This window comes from Hypanus sabinus, chromosome 3 (genome assembly GCF_030144855.1).
Source record: "Hypanus sabinus isolate sHypSab1 chromosome 3, sHypSab1.hap1, whole genome shotgun sequence".
NCBI lineage: Eukaryota > Metazoa > Chordata > Chondrichthyes > Myliobatiformes > Dasyatidae > Hypanus > Hypanus sabinus.
This window is the reverse complement of record NC_082708.1, coordinates 122,709,774-122,735,066: the sequence shown is the minus strand read 5'-3', so window position 1 is coordinate 122,735,066 and position 25,293 is coordinate 122,709,774. Positions and strand designations below refer to the sequence as shown.

Below are 25,293 nucleotides of genomic sequence, written 5' to 3'. Positions count from 1 at the left end.
TATATACCTACAAAGTAATTTAGTTTTTATTTGAAAAGTGAGCCATTACTAATATGGTACTTCCTTAAAAGATGTACAAATATTTCTCTAACATTTAACTTTTTGGAAAATGAATGTTTGGAAATCTAAAATTTCCTCTGCACAAAAAAAGGCAAAAAAAATAAACATCTAAAACAAAATTTATATTAAAAAATTAGGATGCCTAAGATTTTTGCACAATAGTGTATAGAATCAGAATCAGGTTTATTATCACCAGCATGTGACTGGTTGCATCACGGTCTGGTATAGAAATATCAATGCCCTTGAACAGAAAATACTACAAATAATGGTGGATATGTTCAGACCATCGTGGGTAAAACCCTCACTACCATTGTGCACATTTACAGAGAGTGCTAAGAGAAAATAGAGGGAAAGAAGAGTGCCAACATACTCTGTTCTTGTTACAGACATTCAGAATCAGAATCAGGTTTATTATCACCGGCATATGACGTGAAATTTGTAAACTTAGCAGCAGCAGTTCAATGCAATACATAATACAGCAGAGAGAGAAAAAAAAATAAAACATAATAATAAATGAACAAGTAAATCAAGTATATTGAATAGAGTTTTAAAAATGTGCGAAAACAGAAATACTGTATATTATAAAAGCAAGGTAGTGTCCAAAGCTTCAATGTCCATTTAGGAATCAGATGGCAGAGGGGAAGAAGCTGTTCCTGAATCGCTGAGTGTGTGCCTTCAGACTTCTGAATCTCCTACCTGATGATAACAGTGAGAAAAGGGAATGCCCTGTGTGCTGGAGGTCCTTAATAATGGATGCTGCCTTTCAGAGACACCTGGGTGACACCTAAAGATGTCCTGGGTACTTTGTAGGCTAGTACCCAAGATGGAGCTGACTAGATTTACAACCTCCTGCAGCTTCTGTCGGTCCTGTGCAGTAGCCCCTCCATACTAGACAGTGATGCAGCCTGTCAGAATGCTCTCCACAGTACAACTATAGAAGTTTTTGAGTATATTTGTTGACATGCCAAATCTCTTTAAACTCCTAATAAAGTATAGCTGCTGTCTTGTCTTCTTTACTTCCAAATCGATATGTTGGGACCAGGTTAAATCCTCAGAGATCTTGACACCAAGGAACTTGAAGTTACTCACTCTCTCCACTTCTGATCCCTCTATGAGGATTGGTATGTGTTCGTTCGTCTTACCTTTCCTGAAGTCCACAATCAGATCTTTCATCTTACTGACGTTGAGTGCCAGGTTATTGCTGTGACACCATTCCACTAGTTGACATATCTCACTCCTGTATGCCCTCTGGTCACCACCTGAGATTCTACCAACAATGGTTGTTTCGTCAGCAAATGTATAGATGGTATTTGAGCTATCCCTAGCCATACAGTCATGTGTATATAGACAGTACAGCAGCGGGCTAAGCACACACCCGAGGTGCGCCAGTGTTGATCATCAGCAAGGTGGATATGTTATCACCAATCCACACAGACTGTGGTCTTCCGGTTAGGAAGACTGGAATCCAATTGCAGAGGGAGGTACAGAGGCCCAAGTTCTGCAACTTCTCAGTCAGGATTATGGGAATGGTGGTATTAAATGCTGAGCTATTGTTGATGAACAGCATCCTGACGTAGGTGCTTGTGTTGTCTAGGTGGTCTAAAGCCGTGTGGAGAGCCATTGAGATTGTGTCTGCCATTGACCTATTGTGACAATAGGCAAATTTTAATGGGTCCAGGTCCTTGCTGAGGCAGGAGTTCATTCTAGTCATAACCAACCTCTTAAAGCATTTCATTACTGTTAATGTGAGTGCTACCGGGCAATAGTCATTAAAGCAGTCCATATTCTTCTTCTTCGGTACTGGTATGATTGTTGCCTTTTTGAAGCAAGTAGGAACTTCTGCCTGTAGCAGTGAGAGGTTGAAAATGTCTCTGAATACCTCCTCTAGTTGGTTGTCACAGGTTTTCAGAGCCTCACCAGGTACTCCATCGGAACCTTCTGCCTTGCGATGGTTCACTCTCTTTAAAGACAGTCTAATATCGGCCGCAGAGACAGAGATCACAGGGTCACCCTGTGCAGCAGGAATCTTCACAGCTGTAGTTGTGAATACAGTCCAGTTCACTGATTCAAAGCAGTCTTGTAGGTGCTCCTGTGCTTCCCTTGTTCAAACCTTCTTGGTCTTCACGACTGGTGCTGCAGTCTTCAGTCTCTCCCTATACACAGGGAGTAGAAGTACAGCTGGTTGATCAGACTTCCCGAAGTGAGGATGTGGAATAGCATGGTAGGCATTCTTGATGGTGGTGTATCAGTGATCCAGTGTGTTGTTTCCTCTGATATTGCAAGTGATCTGTTGATGGTAATTGCTTAGTGATTTTTTTCAGACTGGCCTTGTTGAGATCTCCCAAAACAATGGTGAAAGCATTATGGTGATGCATGGTAGTTATCCCAAAGTTATGCTACGGATGATGACTCATAGAAGGAAAGATTGCTCTTAACAATACAGTAACAGGTGCCACAACAGTGTTGTTGAAGAACAACAGAGTTAAGGGGGAACTGGAGCCTAAAAAAAGTAGAAGAAAAGAAATGCAGAAGTAATTAAAAGGTCATGATGTCCAGGGAAAATTTCTGGCAAAAGAACAACAGAAAATGAGTTGGTGATGGCAAAGTACGAGAAGCAAACAAAGGAAGGACACACTAGAAGCTGAAAAAAAAGATAGGTTTAGGATGTACCTTTCAGAGGATACATGTCAATGATCAAAGGTAGACATTCAATGATGATTAGGGACCAGAGAATCATCTGTACAATACCCAAAGTAGTCAGCTCCTTCAGAACAGGACAGAAAATGACTGAGAAAAGGGTAAAAATAAAAAAAAACCCTGAAATGCCTAGATATTTGAAGATTAAAAATGTTAAATTGTTAAAAATAAGTTAACAGATTCAAAATGTTGGTTGTCCACTTCCTTTCAGATGCTTCCTGACCAGCTGAGCTCCTCATGCATTTTATACTTTGCTCTAGATTCCAGCATCTACAGCCTTGTCTATCCGAAAATATATTTAACTTTCCCATGGCATAAATAATTAAAACATTCAGGGCTCTTTACTGAGACATGTCCAATTCAAAGCCTCCACATTAAATAACTTTACTTAAAGAAACTGACAAACAAGAACTCAATCAACATGAACAATACTTTGCATAAAACACTGACCCATTTCATCCTTTTCATAGAAAACTGAAGTGCATGTTTCTTATTACAATATATATGAAGTCTATCTGAAGGTTGCATCAAGGAGGTCCTTCATTGTTTGAAATGCTTCTGTAAGCTCAATCATGCAGAACTTGTGTACTTCAATGAAAAACATCTTCTGCGATGGACACTAACAAGCTTCGAGCAACTACTTCACAGCTAGTAACCACATAAAATGAACTTCAAGTACTAACTCTTAAGATTAATGAATGCAACACTCAGAGCCTGGATACACCTCCAGTTCTATTAGATCAGGAAGAAGAATATATTCATATCTCAGCATTCAAGAACCAAATAGGAAAAAAATTGACCGGGAAATGCAATCACATGGTACAATTCTTTGCTGCATGACGACACAGAATTTCCTGAGTTACGCATGATTTGGTGTTCATTACATTGGTACTGCATTTGTGGCATTTTGTTCTGGGTGTTTCATGTGGAATTGAAGCTTATTTCCTCCTATATTAAAAGAGCCCAGTTTTACCCAGTCACATGCCAGGGTGCCCAAGAGATCCATCATTACCCACTATCGTTCATTTCCCCATATGTTATCAGTATCCAATTAGTTAAATTATTGCCCACTTTGGTTAACTATAAATGTGCTTAACAGGAAAGTTTTACTGATTAAGTAGGATAAGAATACACTTCTAAAAATAAACAAATTTCTGCTGAGTTATGTTACAGTCATAAGTGATTGAACTTTAACAATTTCCATAAAAATTAAATGAACAGAATGAAATTCCTACTAAGAAAAGCATGATATTACTTTCAACGGAGCAGCTACTGAACTATCAATGTTCCAACCAAATTAAATTGTTTCTTTAGGGTGTTAGATGAACGCTGGAAATTGTGTACCTGGCATTTTCGTACTGTTTTACTGCAATTAATGTGTCTTCAATTGTTTTGTTCACCAACGTATTCACACTGGCAATGAAAAAGTTAATTGCTCCAAGAAGTGTCTCCCCATTTTTACACAGCAGTTTCTGAGTTTCAGCATTATATCCGAACTCTTCCTGAAACACAAAGAGATTGAAAAGGTTCAATGCAATGCCTGAAGATGGCACACCAGTTATTATTCCACATCCCATCTTTCCATGTTTTGCATACCCATTGAGGCTGAACTCAAAGGAGAACAGATATGGATAACAGTGATTACTTATTTGAAGAAGATTTCTGCGGTTAATGTCATTGTAAAGCAGAGTGCAAAAGAAAAACAAAAAGGCTTAATTTTTGGCAGTTATTTGGATGAAATTCATTTTGATATCTGTCAAGTAACTAGGCAGCACAGGAGGGACTAAACTGCAAGGGCAGAATGAGTAGCTAGGAGCTGGTGCCAAATGTTGAAGATGGACACTATGTGGTAGTTACTCACCATGCATATCAATACCAGTCTCCTTTTAAAAAAGTACATTACTGGTAGTAACTGACTTCCAAAATTCATGAAAGAAAATATATATTTACTTTTGTTGCCGAGAGTCAGCAGGAGTAAATTTAGAGAACCAACACTACGGTGAAGCACATTGGTAGCAGTTTGAGACAGGAAAGAAGTGAAGCATTAAAAGGCCATGCTAAAGAAAGATAGGATTGATCCCAGAGATCTACAGGCAGTCCTCAGGTTACGCACGAGTTCCGTTCCTGAGTCCGTCTTTAAGTCGGTATTGTACGTAAGTCGGAACAAGTACATCCGGTATTATTTAGCGTCAGTAAGTCAAACGTTTCTCTTAGTATATAGTATATATTTTACCTTTCTATGCATATAAAACACTTAAGAAACATATGTATTCAAATAATTAAACCACTGCGTTGCTTAGTAATAATTGTAGCTTTCATCGGGGCAGGGCCTTTCACATGCTCTGTTATTCTCACTTTATCCTTTAAAATTGTTCCGATCGTTGACCGACTGGAGCCTAATGATTTTCCAATGACTGATGGCGTTTCACCTCTTTCTAAACGTTTTATTATTTCTGCTTTATTTTCAATCGCGATCGCTTCCCATCAATGCAACAGAAACACTGCGGGTGGTGGGTCCTGAGCTCCGCCAGCTCCCGAGGTCCGCTGGGTCCTAAGGACTTCCACATTGATTTCCCCAGGTCCGAAAGTCCATTGCACTGAGACAGGTTAAATGGGAAAGTGGGGGTTGTGCTGAGTTTGGGTATTTGATCCTCCATAATATTCCGCATGAGAATTTAAACCGGAGGTGGCAGTGTTTTTTTTAAAAAAGAGGTCGAGTTGCCAGCTCAACATCCATCACAGATGTCGGGAGTCACTGGATCGACATCAACCCGGCACGGGAGCAGTCTCTCACTGGATCGAACTCGAGAACCTCTGTTCTCCAGCCCGTCGCTGATCTCACTGCGCCACCAGCTGACTGGAACGGGGGGGGGAGGGGGCGGGGTCAGGGTGAATCTTACTAAGAAAAATTTAAGCCAAGTACAAAGTTAAACACTCAAACATAGTGTCAACAGCAACGACTTAAAATGGCGGACGGTATCACAATCTGACTTAAAATGGCAGACGGCGTTCTCCTTCCTTGGTTCGTAAGCACCAGTTGTCCATTAAGTTGGATGTTCGTAACTCAGGGACTACCTGCATCTATCAAAAGATGCAAGGAAACAGAATGCAGAGAAAATTAAAAGGCCTTAAATATAGTGAGGGACTTTGATTAGGGGATCCCTAGTGCTGTGAAAGGGATGAAAATGAAATTTCAGGCCTTACAAACAGAATGTGATGGTTGATATTAACGCCACATGTCTGCACATGTTGGCAAGGTCAGAAACGGAACAATAATTAAAGGTGATGGCCAGGTCAATGATAGGCTTCAATAAAGGGAATTAAAGATGGCAGTTTTGAAAAGGCAGCTAGGAAGGAACAAAATGTGCCTGTGGATAGGGCGCAGCTTCTGATATCAAGGAACAATAGATACCTGAGCAGCACGCAATTAGGTGGGGGTTATGTGAGAGGAAATTAAGGGAACAGCGATGAATGTCATAGAGCAAAGGTCTGATTAGGGCTGGGTGGAAGCTGAAGAATTACAGAAAGTTGTCGGATCAAAGCCAGTAATGTAAGAGGAGCAGAAATAAGTTCAGTTCTTGAGGTGAGGGCATGTATAAGCCTATCAACTCTTTTAATGAATACGAAAGTATTCAACAAAAGGCATCAGTTCGTGCATTTGAGCACAACTTGGTCAAAATCCAACTTGTGTATTAAGTTCAAGGTTTGGCTGAATGACAGATCTATATGGGAAAGTCTGAAGAGGAAGTCTTTACTTCAATATGACTTGTCACTCAAAAGACTCAATTGTCATCTTGTCTGAAACCAACTTGATCAGAGACTCAAAAAAATTTAACACAAGTAATGAAAAAACTGCACTGGTTCATGGGAATGGTTTAACATGTAGCAGATTTCCAATACAGAGAAAGATGGTGTTGTATATTGAGGAGCAGAGAATTTAGGGAAAAAGTACTGTAAGAAAGCTAACACAAAACAAGGAGAGAAACTTAAGAACGCTCACAACACAGATTGTTTAGTACAAGGTGGCTTCAGCCAAATGTACATGGTCTTTGAATTATATTAACTATCACATTGTTCCAACTGAAATAGGGTCAACATTTCGCAAGCATTTAGGTGAGGCCTCAGCCAATGGCATATTTCAACACCCATTCTGGAGAATGCAGAATGAACTAATAGGGAAATGGGGAGGAGTCCAGGAGAAACTGTGGAATGGCAAATACAGAAAGAAAAATCTTTCCAGCTCCTGATCCCAGGAGTAAATGGAGGCACTGAACAATATGACTAAGAGCGACATCCTACTCCTACTTTCTTCACTTCTTTCATATCATTTTCTTTCTCAGTGTGGTTCTGCTACTGTTGGAGACTGTGATCTACATTTTGATGGTGTGTTTTTGAGCCAATTGAGCGATCTGGTGCTTTTACGTCTCCGAGAGGGTTCTGTCAGGCTTCAAGTGAAATATGTGGCCTCGAGGCTAAGAAGCCATGAGCCCATGATCAATTCCATTTCTTGCCAATTAAAGCGCCGAGGAAGATTGAAACCATCGAAGCAAGTGCAGAAGGCCAGAGGGTGTTCAGTGCCGTCTACTCTTTGATTTGATTACATACCATGAAACTGAACTGCCTCAAGGGATTTTAGAAGGGAATTCAAAATAAAAAGCTGGTAACTGAACCAATACAGAAACCAATTTCTATGTTCAATTTAATAAAAGGCAGCACCTGCCAGATTGGTCAAGAACAGCACTGGAATCAGAGGCTGAACTAGGAAGCTAATCAGAGTCAAATGTCACTCCACTCTTCAAGGGAGGGAGGGAGTCAGAAGAAAGGAAATTGTAGAGCAGTTAGCCTGACCTCAGTGATTGGAAAGAAGTTGGAATCAATTGTTAAGGATGTTGTTTTGGGCTACTTGAAGGCACATGATAAAATAGACCAAAGTCAGACTAGTGGTCCTTAAGGGAAAACCTTGCCTGACAAATTTTTGAGGAAATAACAAGCAGGATAGACAAAGGAAAATCAGTGGATGTTATGTACTTGGATTTTCAAAAGGCCTTTGACACACACGAAGCTGCTTAACAAGGTAAGAGCCTGTAGTATTACAGGAAAGATACTAGCATGGATAGAAGATTAGCTGACTGGCAGGAAGCAAAGAGTGGGCATAAAAGGGACCTTTTCTGGTTGGCTGCTAGTAACTAGTGGTGTTCAGCAAGGGTTGTTGTTGGGACTGCTTCTTTTTATGTTGTATGCAAATGAATTAGATGATGGAATTAATGGCTTTGTAGCCAAGACTGTGGATGATACAAAGAGGTAGAGGAGCAGAGTGTTGAGGAAGCAGGGAGGCTGGACAGATTAGGAGAATGGGCAGAGAGGTGGCAAATGAAATACAGAGTTGGGAAGTGTATTGTCATGCACCTTGATGGAAGGAATAAAAGCAGACACTACTTTCTAAATGTAGCGAAAATTCAAAAATCCATGGTGGGAAAAAAAGACTTGGGAGTCCTTATGAAGGACTGATTTGGTGGTGAGGAAGGCAAATGCAATGGTAGCATTCATTTTGAGAGGACCAGAAAATAAAAGCAAAGGTGTAATGCTGAGGCTTTACACGGCACTGGTGAGGCCTCACCTGGAGTACTGCGAGCAGTTTTGGGCCCTTACTTAAGAAATGATGTGATGACATTGGAGTGGGTCCAGAGGAGGTTCATGAGAATGACTCCTGGAATGAAAGGCTTATCCTGTGAAAAGTGTTTGATGACTCTTGGGCCTCTAATTGTTGGAATTTAGAAAATTGAGGGGAATCTCATTGAAACTAATCAAATGTTGAAAGACCTAGATAGAGTGAATATGGAGAGGACGTTTCCTGTGGTGGGGTAGGCTAGGACCAGATGACATAACCTGAGAATAGAGGGATGTCCATTCAGAACGGAAATGAGGAATTTCTTTCCCGGGTGTCATGAATCCATGGAGTTCGTTACCACAAGCGGCTGGTCATTGGGTGCATTTAAGGCAGAAGTTAATAGGATATTGATCAGGGCAAGGCAGGTTACAAGGAGAAGGCAGGAGAATGGGGTTGAGAGAGAAACAGATCGTCCACGATGAAATGGTGGAGCAGACTCGATGGGTCAAATGGCCTAATTTGCTGTGTCTGATGGTCTTATCAGGGCTGGTGAGACTTCCCAGAGGGAAAATAAACCTGGGGTAGAGGGATCATGGCAAATGTCAATGTTCTATTCCAATGTTATCTCCACCAAGGGGTTTCCTAACCAAAACTAGAAATCTGCCTAACCAGTTCAGGCATGATAAATTAGTCTAGCAATCTAGTGTAAATCTCACCCATAAGGCAGTTACATACTGAGGACAGCTTCAGCATGTCTGGAGCCAATGGAAGAGTTGAAACCTGAGAGCCAGGAGCAAGGGTGTGAAGAAGTGGTTAATTTAAATTTCAATGTGTGGGGATGTCTTTTCTTATGGGGGGAAACCCTCAAAAGGTGATCCAAAATTAGTCTGTTCCTTTCCTTTGTAAGTGTAGCACCTGTGCGACAGCTACAAGGTTCTTGCAGCCTGTATGGATGTAAGGTAAAGAGGTGGGGAGACAGGGCTAAGAAGAGAAAAATAACCCCACTATAAAAGGTACATGTTCCAAGATCAAAAGGTAATGGACAAGGTAATGTAGCAACAATAAGGATCAGTATAGTTAGTGGGGATAGGTCCTATTCTCTGCAGCTTTAAGGATGAGCCCCATAAACTCAATCTGCCTCATGTCAGTGTTAAGGACTTTGTAGGGGCTGCAGAGGAACTATGAATGGAACAATAGAGATGAACCTGTCTTGTTCCATATGGACACCAATGAAATAGAAAGGACAAAGAAAGAGGTTCTGATGAAGCAGTAAGTAAAGCTGGACTCCAAATTTAAAAACAGAATCAAAAAGTCATGATCAAACTGAGGTACATGCAATTTGCCATTAATTCAATAACATCTGAGAGCTGAATATGGGCTGAAAGATTTGGGTGAACAGGTTTCAATTCTTGGAACACTTGCATCAGTACTTAATGAGTTGGAATAAACGTCACCTAAAATGAGCTGGAACCAGTCTTGCAAATTAAATAACTAAGGACATTTATAGAACTTCACAGTAAAAAGGTGGGGAAGGAGTCTCAAGAGAAGAAATTAAAGGGAACAAGGCAAGACAATTGTACAGGGTGGTGATGTGGGTTGTGATAACCAGTATGAACAAGAAGGAACATAGAACAAGCAGACAAAAACTGAACATGCATTCAGAATAGGGACCAAAAAAAAGATAAAGCAACACAATTGAAGGTTTGTTATCAAAACAAAACAGATGACTGCGTGCCACAGGTAGAAAGTAGTAAGAATGAACTGATAGCCAGTGCAAAGATATGGTTACAAGGTGACCAAGACTGGGAACTGAATGTTCTAGGGTACTCGACAATTTAGATGGTTAGCTGGAAAGTAGTAGTTTGGTTAGTTCTGTCAAAAAGGGATCAGAATCAATTAGAATAAAGAAATAAAGTTGGCTTGAATGACAATATACAAGATCAATATGAGTGAAGATAAGATATAGTAGGGGAAGAAGTCCCTGGAGGGAATAGTGTACGCACTACCCCTCCCTCTAACAGTAGCCATATTGTTTATAAAGGAATAATGCGGGATTATACAAAAGGTACTAAAATAGCAAAGGTTGAATTACAAATGTTGGACAAATCAAATGGGTCAAGTCATGGGGGGGGGGGGAATGTCCACACACAAAATGTTTTTTCTCCAACTTCATAACAGAGTATACCAAAACAACTGGAAAATAACAGGAAATAAGGAGGCAAAAAAGAGCAAAAAACATTTCTTTTGAGAAACTAAAAAACTAATGAGACTGAAGGCTGGCAAGTCCCCGAGACCTGACCGTCTATTTCTAGGAGTCTGAGAGCAAGTGGCTGCAAAGATGGACAATTAATTATATGAGATCTTCCAAAAGACCGTAGAATCTGAAAAATTTACAACTGATCAGGAGACCACAAATATGATGCCCTTATTGAGGAAATGAAGATGACATTGGAACCAAAACTGTAGGCACTGCTTTTGGTTTGAAGGGGAAATACACATTTCAAAAATCCACATCCCAAACCCAACAAAATTTACCATTGACTTAGCAGTTGTGATCCTACCCTCTTCCATGCTTAAGACAGGAACTATAGTATGTACATAAAGTAGTGAAAGGACTGGACGGTTACCACCAATAACCCTGCAAAGCCACAGATGTGATAAGCAAACTAATATCAGAAACAAGAGAAAATGTCCCCCTCCACTTTCACCATTTCCCATCCCCCCTTTTCCCTCTCTCACCTTATCTCTTTGCCTGCCCATTACCTCCCTCTGGTGCTCCTCCCGCTTTTTCTTTCTTCCATGGCTTTTTCACCAATCAACTTCCCAGCTCTTTACTTCATCCCTCCCCCTGCAGGCTTCACCTATCACTTGGTGTTTCTCTTCCCCCTCTCCCCCCTTTAAATCTACTCCTCAGCTTTTTTTCTCCAATCTTGCTGAAGCATTTTGGCCCAAAATGTCGACTATTTTTTTCCGTAGATGCTGCCTGGCCTGCTGAGTTCCTCCAGCATTTTGTGTGTGTTGCTCAAACGAATATCAGCATCCTCTTCCAGGCCTAAAACACTGACACTCTGTTGCAATTATGCTCTGATGGGCCCATCACTCCAACAAGCAGATCACAATGTTTGCCTGCCTGGAACTAGACCCACAAAACAGATGCATTATTTTGAGCCTTGTCACAGCAAGATTATCATGTGGACAGAGGAAGAAAATTAAAGGATGCTCTCAAAGCGTACTTCCCACCAACACAGGGGAAGCCCATAATTGCTTTAAATAAAGGAGTAACATTAGGATGGCCTTGCGACTCTGCAGGTCCCATGTCAGTCTCTTTAGCCGGTTGACTTAAAACAAAACCTTATATATCTGGTAAAAGTTCTCTTTTAATTTATTTTATATTTAGAGCTATATGGTAACAGGTCCTTCTGACACAACAAGGCCTTCCTTGAAGGACTGAATGACAAGAAGAAATTTCAACACCTGGATAAATCTGAAACACAAAAGCATAGTTCCAGAATAAAGGGCTGTCTTCAGGAAGAGTTTCTTCAGGGTGTTATCAGCCTTTTGAATATTCTACACCAGGAAGGCAGAGTTGTTGAATATATACCGTGCCAAGTAGTGCAGATTATTGAAATAAAAGGAAAGCAATGTAATGGAAAGTGGAGTTGACGAATGAATGGTGGAGCTTATTTGAGCTGCTGCATCACCCACCCCTGCTGCTATTTCTCAGAACTGAAAGCAACTATTCTATGGTACCGTAACAGGAATCACAATTGAAACGAAGAACTGATATCTCACAATGGACTATTTTTAAATGGTTAAGTCAGTAGAAGTACTTACGGACACAGGACTTACATGGAGTTCAGGTGACTTCACACTAAGTTCTCCAAAAGCATCTCCAAGTTGTCGCTGTGTCTGCACCACTTGGTAAAATTGTGCTGACATCTGCCGAGCTAGTCGCAGGAGATTTTCATACCGTTTCTTCGTGTCTCTTAGTACTTCGATCTGTGACTCAAGTTCCAGATCCACAGTCTTTGAGCCACGTCCCAACTTTTCAGATAGGACTTGTCTTGTGCACTGTGAAAATATTGAAAATTTCACCAGAATACAAGAACTTCTGAAAAAAGAAGTGGTTTGGTAAAATCAGGTAAATGAGGGAAAAAACTAATAATAAGTAATATTAATAAAAAGGAATTTATTCAATTTAGTTTATGGTTCAAAATCTGCTGATTACCAACATATAAATTTAACTTAGTTTACTACTCAATACATAACAAACACCTAATAAAGGTACAAGCCTTACAGAAGCTGCGAAGGCCACAGCCAATTGCTTAGCATGTGTTTTCCAAAGGTGTATAATTAGCTGAAAATTCACCAACTTCATAACCCTTATTGCCTTAACATTCAAAGAATTTATAATGTCAATCCTGAATGTAATCAGCAACTTCTACAGCCCTCTTGAGTATTGAGTTCTAAATATTTACTAGCATTTGTGTGAAGACATTTCTCAACCAAGTCCTGAATGGCTGACTCCCTGTTTTGATACTGACATCTCTGGCCCAAGTGAGAAGAAATATCAACATTTCCATCTTTCCATTTTTCTATACCAGATTTCATTTGGTCAACTGGAATCATAGTGTTCCTGCTAATGACTGAAAGGCAAGCACTGCATACTACAAGTTTAAGCAATCTCCTTGGTGATAAAGTAGCAATGGCAAGGATCCTATCCACAATCTGTCACTGATAAGACAGGTCTAAGGGACTGAAACACAGACAAGATAATGTCTCATGTTTTCAATCCCATCTCTCACTTCAGTTTTGCCATACTGACATTTAGAATGCTTCAAAACTGTAGAATAATGTTACTCAGAAATTTGCTGCTCAGTTTTTATTGTGCAGTGTTCAGTTGTTCTGTGGAGATATTTGAAAAATTTGGCAACCAATGACTTGGTTGATATGATTTGTGCAAATGTTGAATTACAATTCCTTCAAACAATCTGCCACGGAATAAAGACACTATTTAAGTCAGCAGACAGGTGTGAACATAAATTTTACAGAGATTTTAATTATAGCTCACGTTGGGATAATATGGTAATTGAATATTAAGATCTTTATCTTTGCAGACTGTCAAATCTCACTCATTCAAGTAGCATCACTACATAATAGTGGATATATATGAAATTCCTGAACAGGTAAATCATTCATTTGAATGATTCAAATGAATCATTTTGGTTCATTTTGAAGGAAAACATAAAAACATTAATGAATACCAAAATGCTGTTCTCAGGAATTTTCTCTAAATATAATTGCTATTTAGTCTATTCACTTTGAAGACCTGACGTCTAAGCTACATAAAGATGCCATAATCTAAGTTCCAACAGACTGGGTGGAACTATCTTGTTCATACTTGTTAGAAGTATAGACATTTTTTTTTAAACTCTCGAGGTATCACAATGAAGCATAATTCTAACCCTAACACAAAACCAAACTGTTTAAAGTCAATGTCCACAAATCATGGTATTACCAATGGAAGGAAAGTCAAATTAGAAATAGCAATTAGTAATTCAAAGCTTGAATTTTATACACTGCAGAAGGACCAAGAGAAGTAAAAAAAAATTGTGAAGCTGTAAAAACAACTATATATTGTTCAAAAGACCTTTAGAACAAAAAGTAATTTTTTGAAGAACTGACTGAAGAAATTTAAGAAAAACAATCAATCTATACACATTAACCTCAAACAGCAAAGTGATAATGTTTAAGTAATGTCAACTGAGGCACAAATATTGCACAGCACACTAGAAATAACTGCCTCATTCATTTTCTCTTCAAAACAACATCAGAAGGGTTATTCTACCAATAAATTCTTTAGTTATTCAAAAGAGGAGCTTCTAAAAATTGCTTTATTACTTCATTATTACACTGTAACTACAGTGCAACCTTTCAGTGTTTACCCCCACCCCATCCTCCTTGACATTTTCTCTTTCTCCCTCCCCACCCAGCCTCCCCAATTCTCTCTGTCGCACCCATCCCACCTCCACCCTCAATGACTCTCTCTCCTCGTCTTCTCTGATGTCCTCTCTGTCTCTCACACCCCTATCCTCCACAGTGCCCCCTCACACCCTCCATCCTCCCCATCGCTCGCTCTCTCTCCGTACACTGTCTCTTCCTCTCCCCCTACCTCCTTCCCCAGGCTCCCCATCTCCTTCCTTTCTACCCCAAGTTCTCCTCAGCACTCCTTCTCTCTCCCCATCCCCTCCCTCCCATGCCCCTCACCCTCCCAATGTTCCCGTCTATCTCCCTAGATCTGGAACCTGGTCTTTCTTCTTCACTGGGAAATGCCAGTCCTGAACTATGATCAGCCTGTGTTTAAACAAATGTTACATGCCAGAGGTTGACCTGCCTATGAACATCTGCTCCCAGTTTACTTGCCCCAGCTCAAACCTAAATAAGGTTGTCTTTTTCCAATGTAGCCAGTCAATTATGGAGAAATTAAAGTCATCCACTGTGACAACCCTGCTGTTTTTACAGAGGTGAGAAGAAATTTTCATCTATAATAACCCAAGACTGCTGCAGAGGTTCAAACTCTGAGTATATTTACAACAGAGATTGATAGGTTTTTTTTGGATAGCAAGAGAATCAAGAGATTGGGGTTGGTGCCAAAAGGTATTTTAAAATTATCTTTCTGTATGGCAGAGTAGCCTTGAGAGACAGAATAATCTATTACTACTTCTATTTCCAAGATTCCTAACACAGATTAAGCTTTTAACAAGAAGGAAAATTGATTGGAGCTTAAACAACAATTACAATTGCCCAATTTTTGTACAGCAAGTGCTAACTATTGCGCTACAGTAGTGTAGTGGTTAGCACAACAATTTTACCGCTCAGGGTGTCGGAGTTCAAAGTTCAACTCCAGCGTCCTCTGTATGGAAGTTCTATGTTCTTTCCGTAAGCGCGTGGGTTTCTCGCGGGTGCTCTAGGTTCCTCTCACTGTCTAAGGACATGTTGGTTGGTAGGTTAATCGTTCATTGTAGATTTTCCTATGATTAGGCTAGGGTTAAATAGGTGGGCAGAATAACTCATTGGGCTGGAAGGGACTGTTCAATGCTATATTTCTAAACAATTTTTATTTTAAATGGCTCTCTAGTCCCCACTTACAATCCCTCTAGGTCAGATGTATATTTTGCTTCTTTATTTGTCCCATGACTAATCACTTTTGCCTTGCACCAGCATCCATTTGACCATTTAATCAATTGTACTTTTCCTTTATTACAGACCATGAACTTACTCTTTTTGGATATGTGAACTAATATTAAATGATGTGCAAAGTGAAGGAGATGGATGGATCGCATATCAAAGAACTTTATGCACATCAGGCTTATAAATGTAAGATAGGAGATAGAAATAGCTCTCTAGATGCATCAGAAATAATCAAGCTTTGCCATCCAGTGACAGATCAAGTATTTTTTGGTTAAAAAAAAGAGAACAATTTGGAGTAGGTCACTGACTTGCTTTAGTTGGATCATAAACCAGAAAACGTAATTGAAGGGAAGTTGTGGGTTGGGGGTGGGATAAGGAATTAAAGGATCCCAAAACATGAAAAAATATTTATTTCCTTAAATGAATATAAACACTATTACTGGAGTAAAAATTAGTTGCTGCTCTACCCTAAACTGCCTTTGAGTTTCTTGAAATTGTCATTATTAAAGGCAGCAGGGTGGCTACCAGGTGTTGCATGTCTAAACAGTAAAACATTTCAAACTGGTCATATAAACCACACAGTCAACTCCTCGCATTGTTAAAACCCTACAGCCATTTTCCAACTTTAATTAAACAATAATTGCATAATGTAATACAGATGATAAGATAGGGAAACATCTCAATGGCTCATACCTTGTAGGTGCTTATGCTCCATTTTTTCATCTGTTCAAGCTTTTCTAGAGCAATATTTTTGGATATTTCATCTGAAATGACAACTGGACCACTCTGTCTGTTTTTCAGACCACCTGTTGTATTTCAAATAAATGCAGTTAAAACGTAAACAAGAAATAACATCAAAGGTTGACAGAATTTACTTGAAAGAACACGTTCAATTATGATTAAACAAGAGAACCCAGACCATATATAATCAAAAGACAAAGCAAAAAACAGTCAGAAACACGTACATGATAACAATGCAGCCACTGTGTTGTAATCAGCTAAAGATTTTAATTTAGAAACATAAATGGATTTATTGTTGTTCCTCTCCGCACCTTGCGGTGCATTGGGTGGCAACCTTGCCGTTTCTTTAGCATTAGTTTTTGTTTTACAAGGTCAAGCTGCTAGCTCGATGCTCAACCCAGCACAGATGGAAAACATGCAAGGGTCCAGCTGGATTTGAAAGCCACTACACCACTGCTTTATTATTTCCAATTTATTTTCAATTGCGATCGCTTCCCGTCAATGGAACAGAAACACTGTGGGCGTCGGGTCCTGACCTCCGCTTGCTCCCGAGGTCCGCTTAAGGACCACTGCACACCATCAACGGAACAGAAAAACTGTGGGCGTTGGCTCCCGAGGTCCGCTGGGTCTTAAGGACCACTGCACACCGCCAACGGAACAGAAACACTGCGGGCAGCAGGTCTTGAGGTCTGCTGGGTCCTAACGACCACCGCACTGAGACAGGCTGAATGGGAGAAGTGGGGGCTGTACTGGGTTTGCATATTTGATCCTCCACAATATTCCACGTGGGAATTTAAACTGGAGGTGGCAGTTTTTTTTTTAAACGAGGTCGAGTTCCGAGCTAGATATCAACCCGGCACGGATGGTACAGGAGTCACTAGATCGATATCAACCCGGCACGGAAAGTTCCGTTCAGCCCAGCACTGATCTCACTGCGCCACCAGCCAACCGGAATGGGGGGGGGGGGGGGGGAAGCAGGGTCAGGGTGAATCTCACTAAGAAAATTTTAAGCCAAATACAAAGTTAATCTCTCAACACTCAATGGCAACGACTTAAAATGGCTGATGGCATTAGGATTCGACTTAAAATGGCGGACAGCATTCTACTTTCTCGGTTCGAAAGTACGAGTTGTCCGTAAGTCGGACGTTCGTAACTCGGGGACTACCTGTAATGGCAGTCTCAACTGTACCTGTTTTCAGGAAATTCATATTCAGATACATTAGGAAAATGCATCACACTTTGGCATAAATATAGTTATGAAGTTTAATGGGCTAAGTAATCAAACAATGTATTATGCAGACCACACCACCAGCTTATAATTCCATTCTGGACTGGAGTGCCTGTTATAGCTGAGCAAATGGTAGGGCTACGAAAGTGCACTCATTTTCTAGACTACTGAAGTTGAAAGTAGTGAATTTTTATCCAAAAAGGCAACGTATGCTTATAGAAGTATCCATCTCTGGACAGCAGTGTGGAGGCACCTACAGAGGTTAAGCTAGCAGGCAGGATAAAGGCTGGAATGTCTTATTTCATGAAGCACAACATTTTAAGAGCAGGAATGTTCTGCTGAAATTGCATAAGAATCAGAACCAAGTTTATTATCACTGGCATATGTCATGAAAATTGTTAATATGTGGCAGCAAAATATAAAATTATGTCTTAATTATTTATATATATATATATATACACACACACACACACACATTATATATAGAGAGAGAGGTAAAGAAGAAAAAAAATGAGGTAATATACATAGATTCATTGTCCATTGAGAAATCTGATAGAGGAAAAGAAGCTGTTACTAAAACAGCGAGTGCATGTCCTGGGTGATGGGAGTCTGTAATGACAGATTTCACATTTTTGAAGGTTCGCCCTTTGAAGAGGTCCTCGCTGCTGGGGAAGACAGTACCCATAAAGGAGCTGGCTGAGTTTACAGTTTTCTGCAGCTTTTTTGATCCTGCACAGTGGCCCCTCCATACTAGATGGCATTGTAACCAGTTATAATGCTCTCCACAGTACACTGTAGAAATTTGCTAGAGTATCCAGTTATATATCAAATCCCCTCAAACTCCTAATGAAATATAGCTACTGTCATTCTTTGAGATTGCATCAATATGTTAGTCCCAGGTTTGATCTTCAGGTATTGAATCCCAGGAGCTTGAAACTGCTCCCCTTTTCCACTGCTGATCCCTTGATGGGAACTAGCTTGTGTGTCCCATTTAGCTTCCCATTTCTGAAGTTCACCACCAATTCCCTGGTCCTAATGAGTTGTGACGCCACTCAACCAAGCTGATCTATCTCACTGCTGTACATCACCTTATCACCTAAAATTTCACAAACAATAGTTGTGTCACTGGCAAATTTAAAGATGGTGTTTGAGCTGAGCCCAGCCACACAGGAAATAGAGCAACGGGAAGCATTCATCCTTGAGGAGTACCGGTGTCGAATATCAGCAAGGAGATGTTATTTCTGATCCGCACTGACTGTGGTCTCCTGGTGAGGAAGTCAAGGATCCATTTGTAGAGGGAGGTACAGCAGCCCAGGTATTGGAACTTCTTGATTAGTACTGAGTGTATGATTGTGTCGAATGTAGAGCTGTCAATAAACAGAAGCCGGTCATAGGTATTGCTATTGTCCAGGTTATACAAGGTCGAGTGGAGAGCCAGTAAGATTGCATCCACTCTGAACCTACTGTGGCAATAGGCAATTGCAGTGGAGCCAGGTCCTTGTTGAGGAAGGAGTTGATGTCAAAGCACCATCACAATAGACGTTAGTGCAACTGGGCAATAGTCATTGAAGCAGTTCACTCGGCTCTTCTTGGGCACTGGTACGACTGCTGCTCTTTTGAAGCAGGTGGGAACCCTCTGACTGCAGGAGTAAAGTTTGAAGATGTCCTTGAGGAATCCCGCCATATAGTTGGCACAGGTTTTCAATGCCTTCCCAGGTACATCATCAGGGCCTGACACCTAGTGAATGTTCACCTTCTTGAAAGATGTTCTGACATCAGCCTCCAGGACACAGATCATAGGGTCACCATAGACTCCAGGGATTCACACAGGTATAGTTTTATTCACAAAGAACGCATAAAAGGCATTGTGCTCATCTTGGAGTGAAGTATCACAGCCATTCATGATGTTCAGTTTCCTGCAGGAAGTAATGGCCTATAACCCTGCCAGAGCGACGTGCATCCAATTCCAATTACCTTCCATAGGTTGTAACTTGACTTCTTGTGTGGCCCTCGATCACTGGTCTTGAAGGCCACAGATCTAGCCCTCAGCACACTGCAAATATCCTGGTTCATGCACAGGTTTTGGTATGGGTAGGTCTGGTAGGTTCTTGAAGGCACACACTCATCCACACAGGTCCTGATAAAGTTGGTGCCATCTCTGACATATTCATTCAGATTTGAAGATGAATCCCTGAATATTGTCCAGTCCATTGATTCAAAGTAGTCCTGTAAACGCTCCTCCACCTGCATAAAGGACTAGCTAGGTCACAGGAAGAATAATGTATATACTTTTGGTGACATTACAGGAAGAATATGATAGTACTTGTGGGTGCATAGAATGTTCAAGAGGATCTTATCAGGGCTGATAAGTATTGGTATGGGTCAGTTTGGCTTGGATTGTTTTCTTTGGAGATTATTTAATAGAACTTATTAAATATTGAGGGCCACATTAATCTAGAAATGTACTGCACAGAAGGTCCATTTGGCACTTTGGATCCACACCACCCATAGGGGAGGATCTACTTCTCTTTCCATTGTGTTTGCCAAATAGAGACTAAAAGAACGACAGGAAAAATTAATCATTTTCCCACATGCAGAGTAACAGGCACCTGTGAGTCACCACTTGAAATGGGTGATGGAGGCCAGAATGACTATTTAAATTGTTAGCCTCTGATTGAGCATAGACTAGGATGTAGAACATGGACTTAACTCTGGTAGCATTTTTTGTGGGTGGTGTGGACACAAAGTGCCAAGTGGACCTTCTGTGCAATACATTTCTAGATTATTGTGGCCACTGACAACAGAAGTTTAGCAAGGCAATAAATTCCAGAAAGCATATTCAGTGTCACCTACATCACAGAAAGAATGCTCCAGTTGTAGGCTGCCATGTCGTTTTAGTGTAAGGTATGAGCAGAAAGAGTTAATTAAGCAGGGAATGACTTGAGAAATCAAAAAAAAAACAAAGTCCTCTAGCCTCCGCTTTAAAATAATAACATTGCAAATTATTTTCACCATGGGTAAGCACATTGACCTTCATGCTCATTCAACTCCTTATCCTTATACAAATGAAATAAACTATGACACAATCTAACTATGTAAACTAGGTGTGTAAAATGTATTTCATGAATGCTTCAGCACATCTGACAACTGTTCTCTTCCTCCCTAACCCCCAGGGAAGATGAACAAACCAACTGTTTTTAAATCAGGTTTTATCTAGATAGTTCACATTCTCCCTGCATTTTGCCCTTTCATTTAATGGCAGCAAAAATGTCATCCGAGTAGCAGAAGGGAAAGCTCTTGCTCTTTCGTAACCTGTCCTCTGAATGGTGGAGAAATCCATAGCAGCTGCATGCAACATTTCTATCCCTGGTTATCCCTTCATCCCATACAGCAACACACCTGCCAGTTGTGCTGGGCACACCCTGAGTACTGGCCCTGAGATGCCATCCAGTCCTGCAGCCTTGCGACTATCCACTCATTGGAAACATCTGCGTACCTCAGCCTCAGAGATGACTAGGGTGCAGGTTGTAGTGGTGGCTTTCCTCGGAGGATCAGAGTTAGCGACATTGAACCGAGTGTAAAAGCGATTGAGCTCATCTGGGAGAGAGGCCGTGATGTTGGCGGCACAACAACATCTGGGTTTGAAGTTTGCAATGGCATGCAAACCTCGCCACAAGTTACTTGTGCTATTCGTTGTGAATTTTGATTCAATCTTCTCCCGATATTGTTGTTTCGCAGCCTTGATAGCTTTGCTCGGATCATAACTGCTTTTCTTGAGCTCTAGTTAAACTCCAGTGATGTAAGCTCGATGTTGCGCTGTAAGTGCTGCTCTCACTTAACTACTGATCAGGGTTTCTGATTCGGGAACCCATGACCGACTTCTGGGGGACAACATCATCAATGCACTTCCGGATGAAGCACGTGACTCCATCAATGAACCTGCAGACATCCTCATCATGGAAAACATTCCAGTCAATGTCATTGAAGTAGTCCTGCAGCATGGAGGCCGAATGGTCGGACCAACAGTGGACAGTTTTAACTATGGCCACCTCTTGCTTCAGCTTCCTCCTGTACGTCGGGAGAAGCAGGATCGAAGAGTGATCTGATTTTCCAAAAGCTGGGCGAAGGAGAGCTTTGTAAGCATTGTGGAAGGGAGTGTAACAGTGGTCAAGTGTGTTATCTTCACGGGTGCTCACCTGAATGTACTGACAAAACTTCAGAGAGACTTCCGTCAACACTCCAATTTTCTACATTTACAAACTGGGTGAATTGATAAGGTAATATAGTATATTGCACCTGAGGAAAGCCAGTGTAGTAATTACAAAGAAGACGAATACTTCTTCAGTCCCACAATTTTGAATTTTTAGTAAGGTAGACAATTTTGGAGTTTTTGTTAAGACTTGACATGACGCACAACACTTTGTAGATTAGCACAAGAAATCCTATTTCAATATATTTGAAAGTTAGAAAATGAGACAATAAAATGTGAAAATAGTTGTGGGGGATGAATACTTTTCCAAGGCATTGTATTAGTCTGTTACTTCCTGAACTGTTACAGCGAGGCCCAATGGGAGCTTGAGAAATTGCACCTCACTTTCCATCTGGGAATACCTCTTTGTAGCATTCATTATAGAATGCTACATCTTCAAGTAACTTGATTTCATGTTCTGTACCATTCACACATCTGTAATATTAGCTCAACTTGTGTTACATTTACCCATTTGTTTTCTTTTTCTCCTGAGGAGCAGAGAAGATGTCCTACTTGATTTGCTTGGCTTGTCCTCCTGCTCTGTATCTTGCAACTCCTACATTCTTTTGTCTTTAACTGCTTCCATTCACTCATTGACCTGATAACTTTGTTCACAGTTTATCTGATTAACCTATCAGAGCTATCCTGGCCTCACCCTTTCTGCATACTACTAGCTTCGTAAACTAGGGATTTAGTCACTGCATTCAAAGTGTGGAACTTGTCAGCACAGATATTGGTAGCTGGCTTAAGTACTTTTAAAACAGTGGAGCACTCTGAAGTCTTGGTGTGTGTCAGTTACCTTACTGACTGGTCAGGAGAACAGGGGATGCAGAGAGGTGAAGGCCCATAAAAAGAAAATGAACAGAGGGAAGACCAAAATGGATTTAAAAGTAGAAGAGAAAAAGATATAGAACAGACATAAAGCAAAACCTTGATGGCAAGTACTGAAAATTCCAACTGGGTTGCAAAGAAAACAAAAATGCTGCCTTGTCTAGTATCTGAGATCGACAATTTGGCCCTTCAGTGGAAAAGTGAAAAGCTGAGAGTACATTAAAGGAAAGGGAAGGGAATAGACTGGTATCCTGAAAATTCAAGGTGAGACACATAGGAAGCCTGGAGATGCACATGGAGTATACATACCAATACAGACCATTTGAATTAAATTGCCTTTTACAGTGCATTATATTTCTTTAATCTTTGTACTCACACTACACATTAGTGATTCGGCACAATTGGATAAATGACACCCAAAATTGAATTATCTCAATATTTCTTTCAGGGAGGAAATGAAGTTCACTTTAGCAACATTTGCTTCGTGGCCATTGTATTAGGTATACCTGTTAACGCAAACATCTAATCAGCCAATCATGTGGCAGCAACTCAATGCACAAAAGCATGCAGACATATTCAAGAGGATGTTATTCAGACCAAGCATCAGAATGGGGAAGAAATGTGATCCAAGTGACTTTGACGTGGAATGACTGTTGGTGCCGGGTGCGGTGATTTGAGTGTCTGAGAAACTGATGATCTCCTAGTACTTTCACGCACAACAATTGCTAGAGTTCACTGAAAATAGTGTGGACAAAACCAAAAATCACCCAGTGAGCAGCAGTTCTCACTTAGTTAATGAGAGAGGGCAGAGGAGAGTGGCCAGAAGGCAACAATAACTCAAATAGCCACACGTTACAGCAGTAGTGAGCAAAAGAGCATTTCTGAATGCACAACATGTCAGACCCTGAAGTGGATGGGCTCCAACAGCAAAGACCACACCAGGATCCACTCTGTATCTAATAAAGTGGCCATTGGGTGTATTCTATCATAAAGGATACGGTTATTTACAAGTTACGACAACAGTTTTGGTACTACTGATACAAATTTAAAATGAACCACTATCAGACCACAAATCTGTAGTCCATCACGTCTCAGCAAGAGCACCCCATTGATACACCATTTATACTGTGTACATGAAGGCAAGAGATCAGAAGAACATACTACTAGGCTGCATTACAAACACTTGAAAATCTGCAGATGCTGGAAATCCAGAATAATACATACAAAATGCTGGAGGAAATCAGGTCAGGCAGCATCTATAGGAAAGAGTAAACAGTCAACGTTTCAAGCCGAGCCCCTTTATCAGTCCTGAAGAAGGGTCTTGGTCCGAAACATCAAGTGTTTACTCTGTCAGTCCTGCTCAGCTCCTCCAGCATTTTGTATGTGTTGCTCACTACTAGGCAGAATGTTTTGGTAGACTACCATATGTTCCTGGTCATAAAAAAGTTTGTAGGGGCAGCTGATAAACGATGCTCTGAAAACAGAGAATGCAAAGATTCAAAATAAACCAATTCAAACTGGGCTGAGAAGTGGCAAATGGAGTTCAACCCAGATAAGTGTGAGGTGGTTCATTTTGGTGGGTCAAATATGACGACAGATTATAATATTAATGTTAAGACTCTTGGCAGTGTGGAGGATCAGAGGGATCTTGGGGTCCGAGTCCATAGACACTCAAAGCTGCTGTGCAGGTTGACTCTGTGGTTAAGAAGATGTATGGTGCATTGGGCTTCATCAATTGTGGGACTGAGTTTAAGAGCTGAGAGGTAATATTACAGCCATATAGAGCCCTGGTCAGACCCCAGGTCAGACCCCACTTGGAGTACTGTGCTCAGGTCTGGTCACCTCACTACAGGAAGGATGTGGAAACTATAGAGAGAGTGCAGAGGAGATTTACAAGGATGTTGCCTGGATTGGGAAGCTTGCCTTACGAGAATAGGTTGAGTGAACTTGGCCATTTCTCCTTGGAGCGACGGAGGATGAAAAGTGACTGGCGACAGTGGTGGAGGCAGATACAATAGGGTCTTTAAGAGACTCTCGCATAGGTACATGGAGCTTAGAAAAATAGAGGGTTATGGGTAACCCTAGGTAATTTCTAAAGTATATACAAGGGTCTGTATTATGCTGTAAGTTTTCTAAGTTTCTAAAAACATTTTTAAAAATAACAATATCTGTAAACTATGTATACATTCAAAATGCATTAACTGATTGGTAGCATTCCAACAGTTTTTCTGTAATATCATAAATACAAAGACTTATCAGAACAAATTGAGGAAAGCATTTAAAATGCAAAGTTGGCTAGGAATAAAAAGTTATCACTGTAAGTTTGTAAATGGAAATCCCCAGAACTTGAAAAAACTCCTGAAAGGCAGATGAGAATTAAAGATGATTTCACATCAATAATCCTAACAGTAGAAAAGAACCACTGAATTCACAGAAATAATTACATTCAACACTCTGTTCAAAACAGCCCCAAATGGGAGGTTCAAATTTTTAGTTTCAACTTGCATTTGAACTTTACATTTAGACACTAAAAAATTATTAAAAATTGCAGATGTGATCCAACAAATACAAGCAACCTACTAATTGGTTGTCTAATATTTAAGATAGCAATTGCCGGCAGAGTTTAATCATCAGGAAGATTGACAATAAAGCTACCTCCGCCATCAACATACACACAAATGGATACAT

At 40.5% G+C, this 25,293-nt stretch overlaps 1 protein-coding gene across 6 annotated transcripts in view; it reads right to left on the bottom strand.

Annotated features, from left to right (window-relative positions):
* Positions 1-25,293, bottom strand: part of LOC132391619 (arfaptin-1-like) — a 124,635-nt gene that overhangs the window by 15,103 nt on the left and 84,239 nt on the right. For 5 of the 6 annotated variants that reach the window (XM_059965044.1, XM_059965048.1, XM_059965046.1 and 2 more), the window contains 3 exons: positions 16,250-16,362; positions 12,200-12,436; positions 4,102-4,259 (listed from right to left, as the gene is read on the bottom strand). In XM_059965044.1, coding sequence (XP_059821027.1) covers positions 4,102-4,259; positions 12,200-12,436; positions 16,250-16,362 — 508 coding nt within the window. The remainder of the gene's footprint in view (positions 1-4,101; positions 4,260-12,199; positions 12,437-16,249; positions 16,363-25,293) is intronic. The other variant, XM_059965045.1, reaches the window with a different exon arrangement.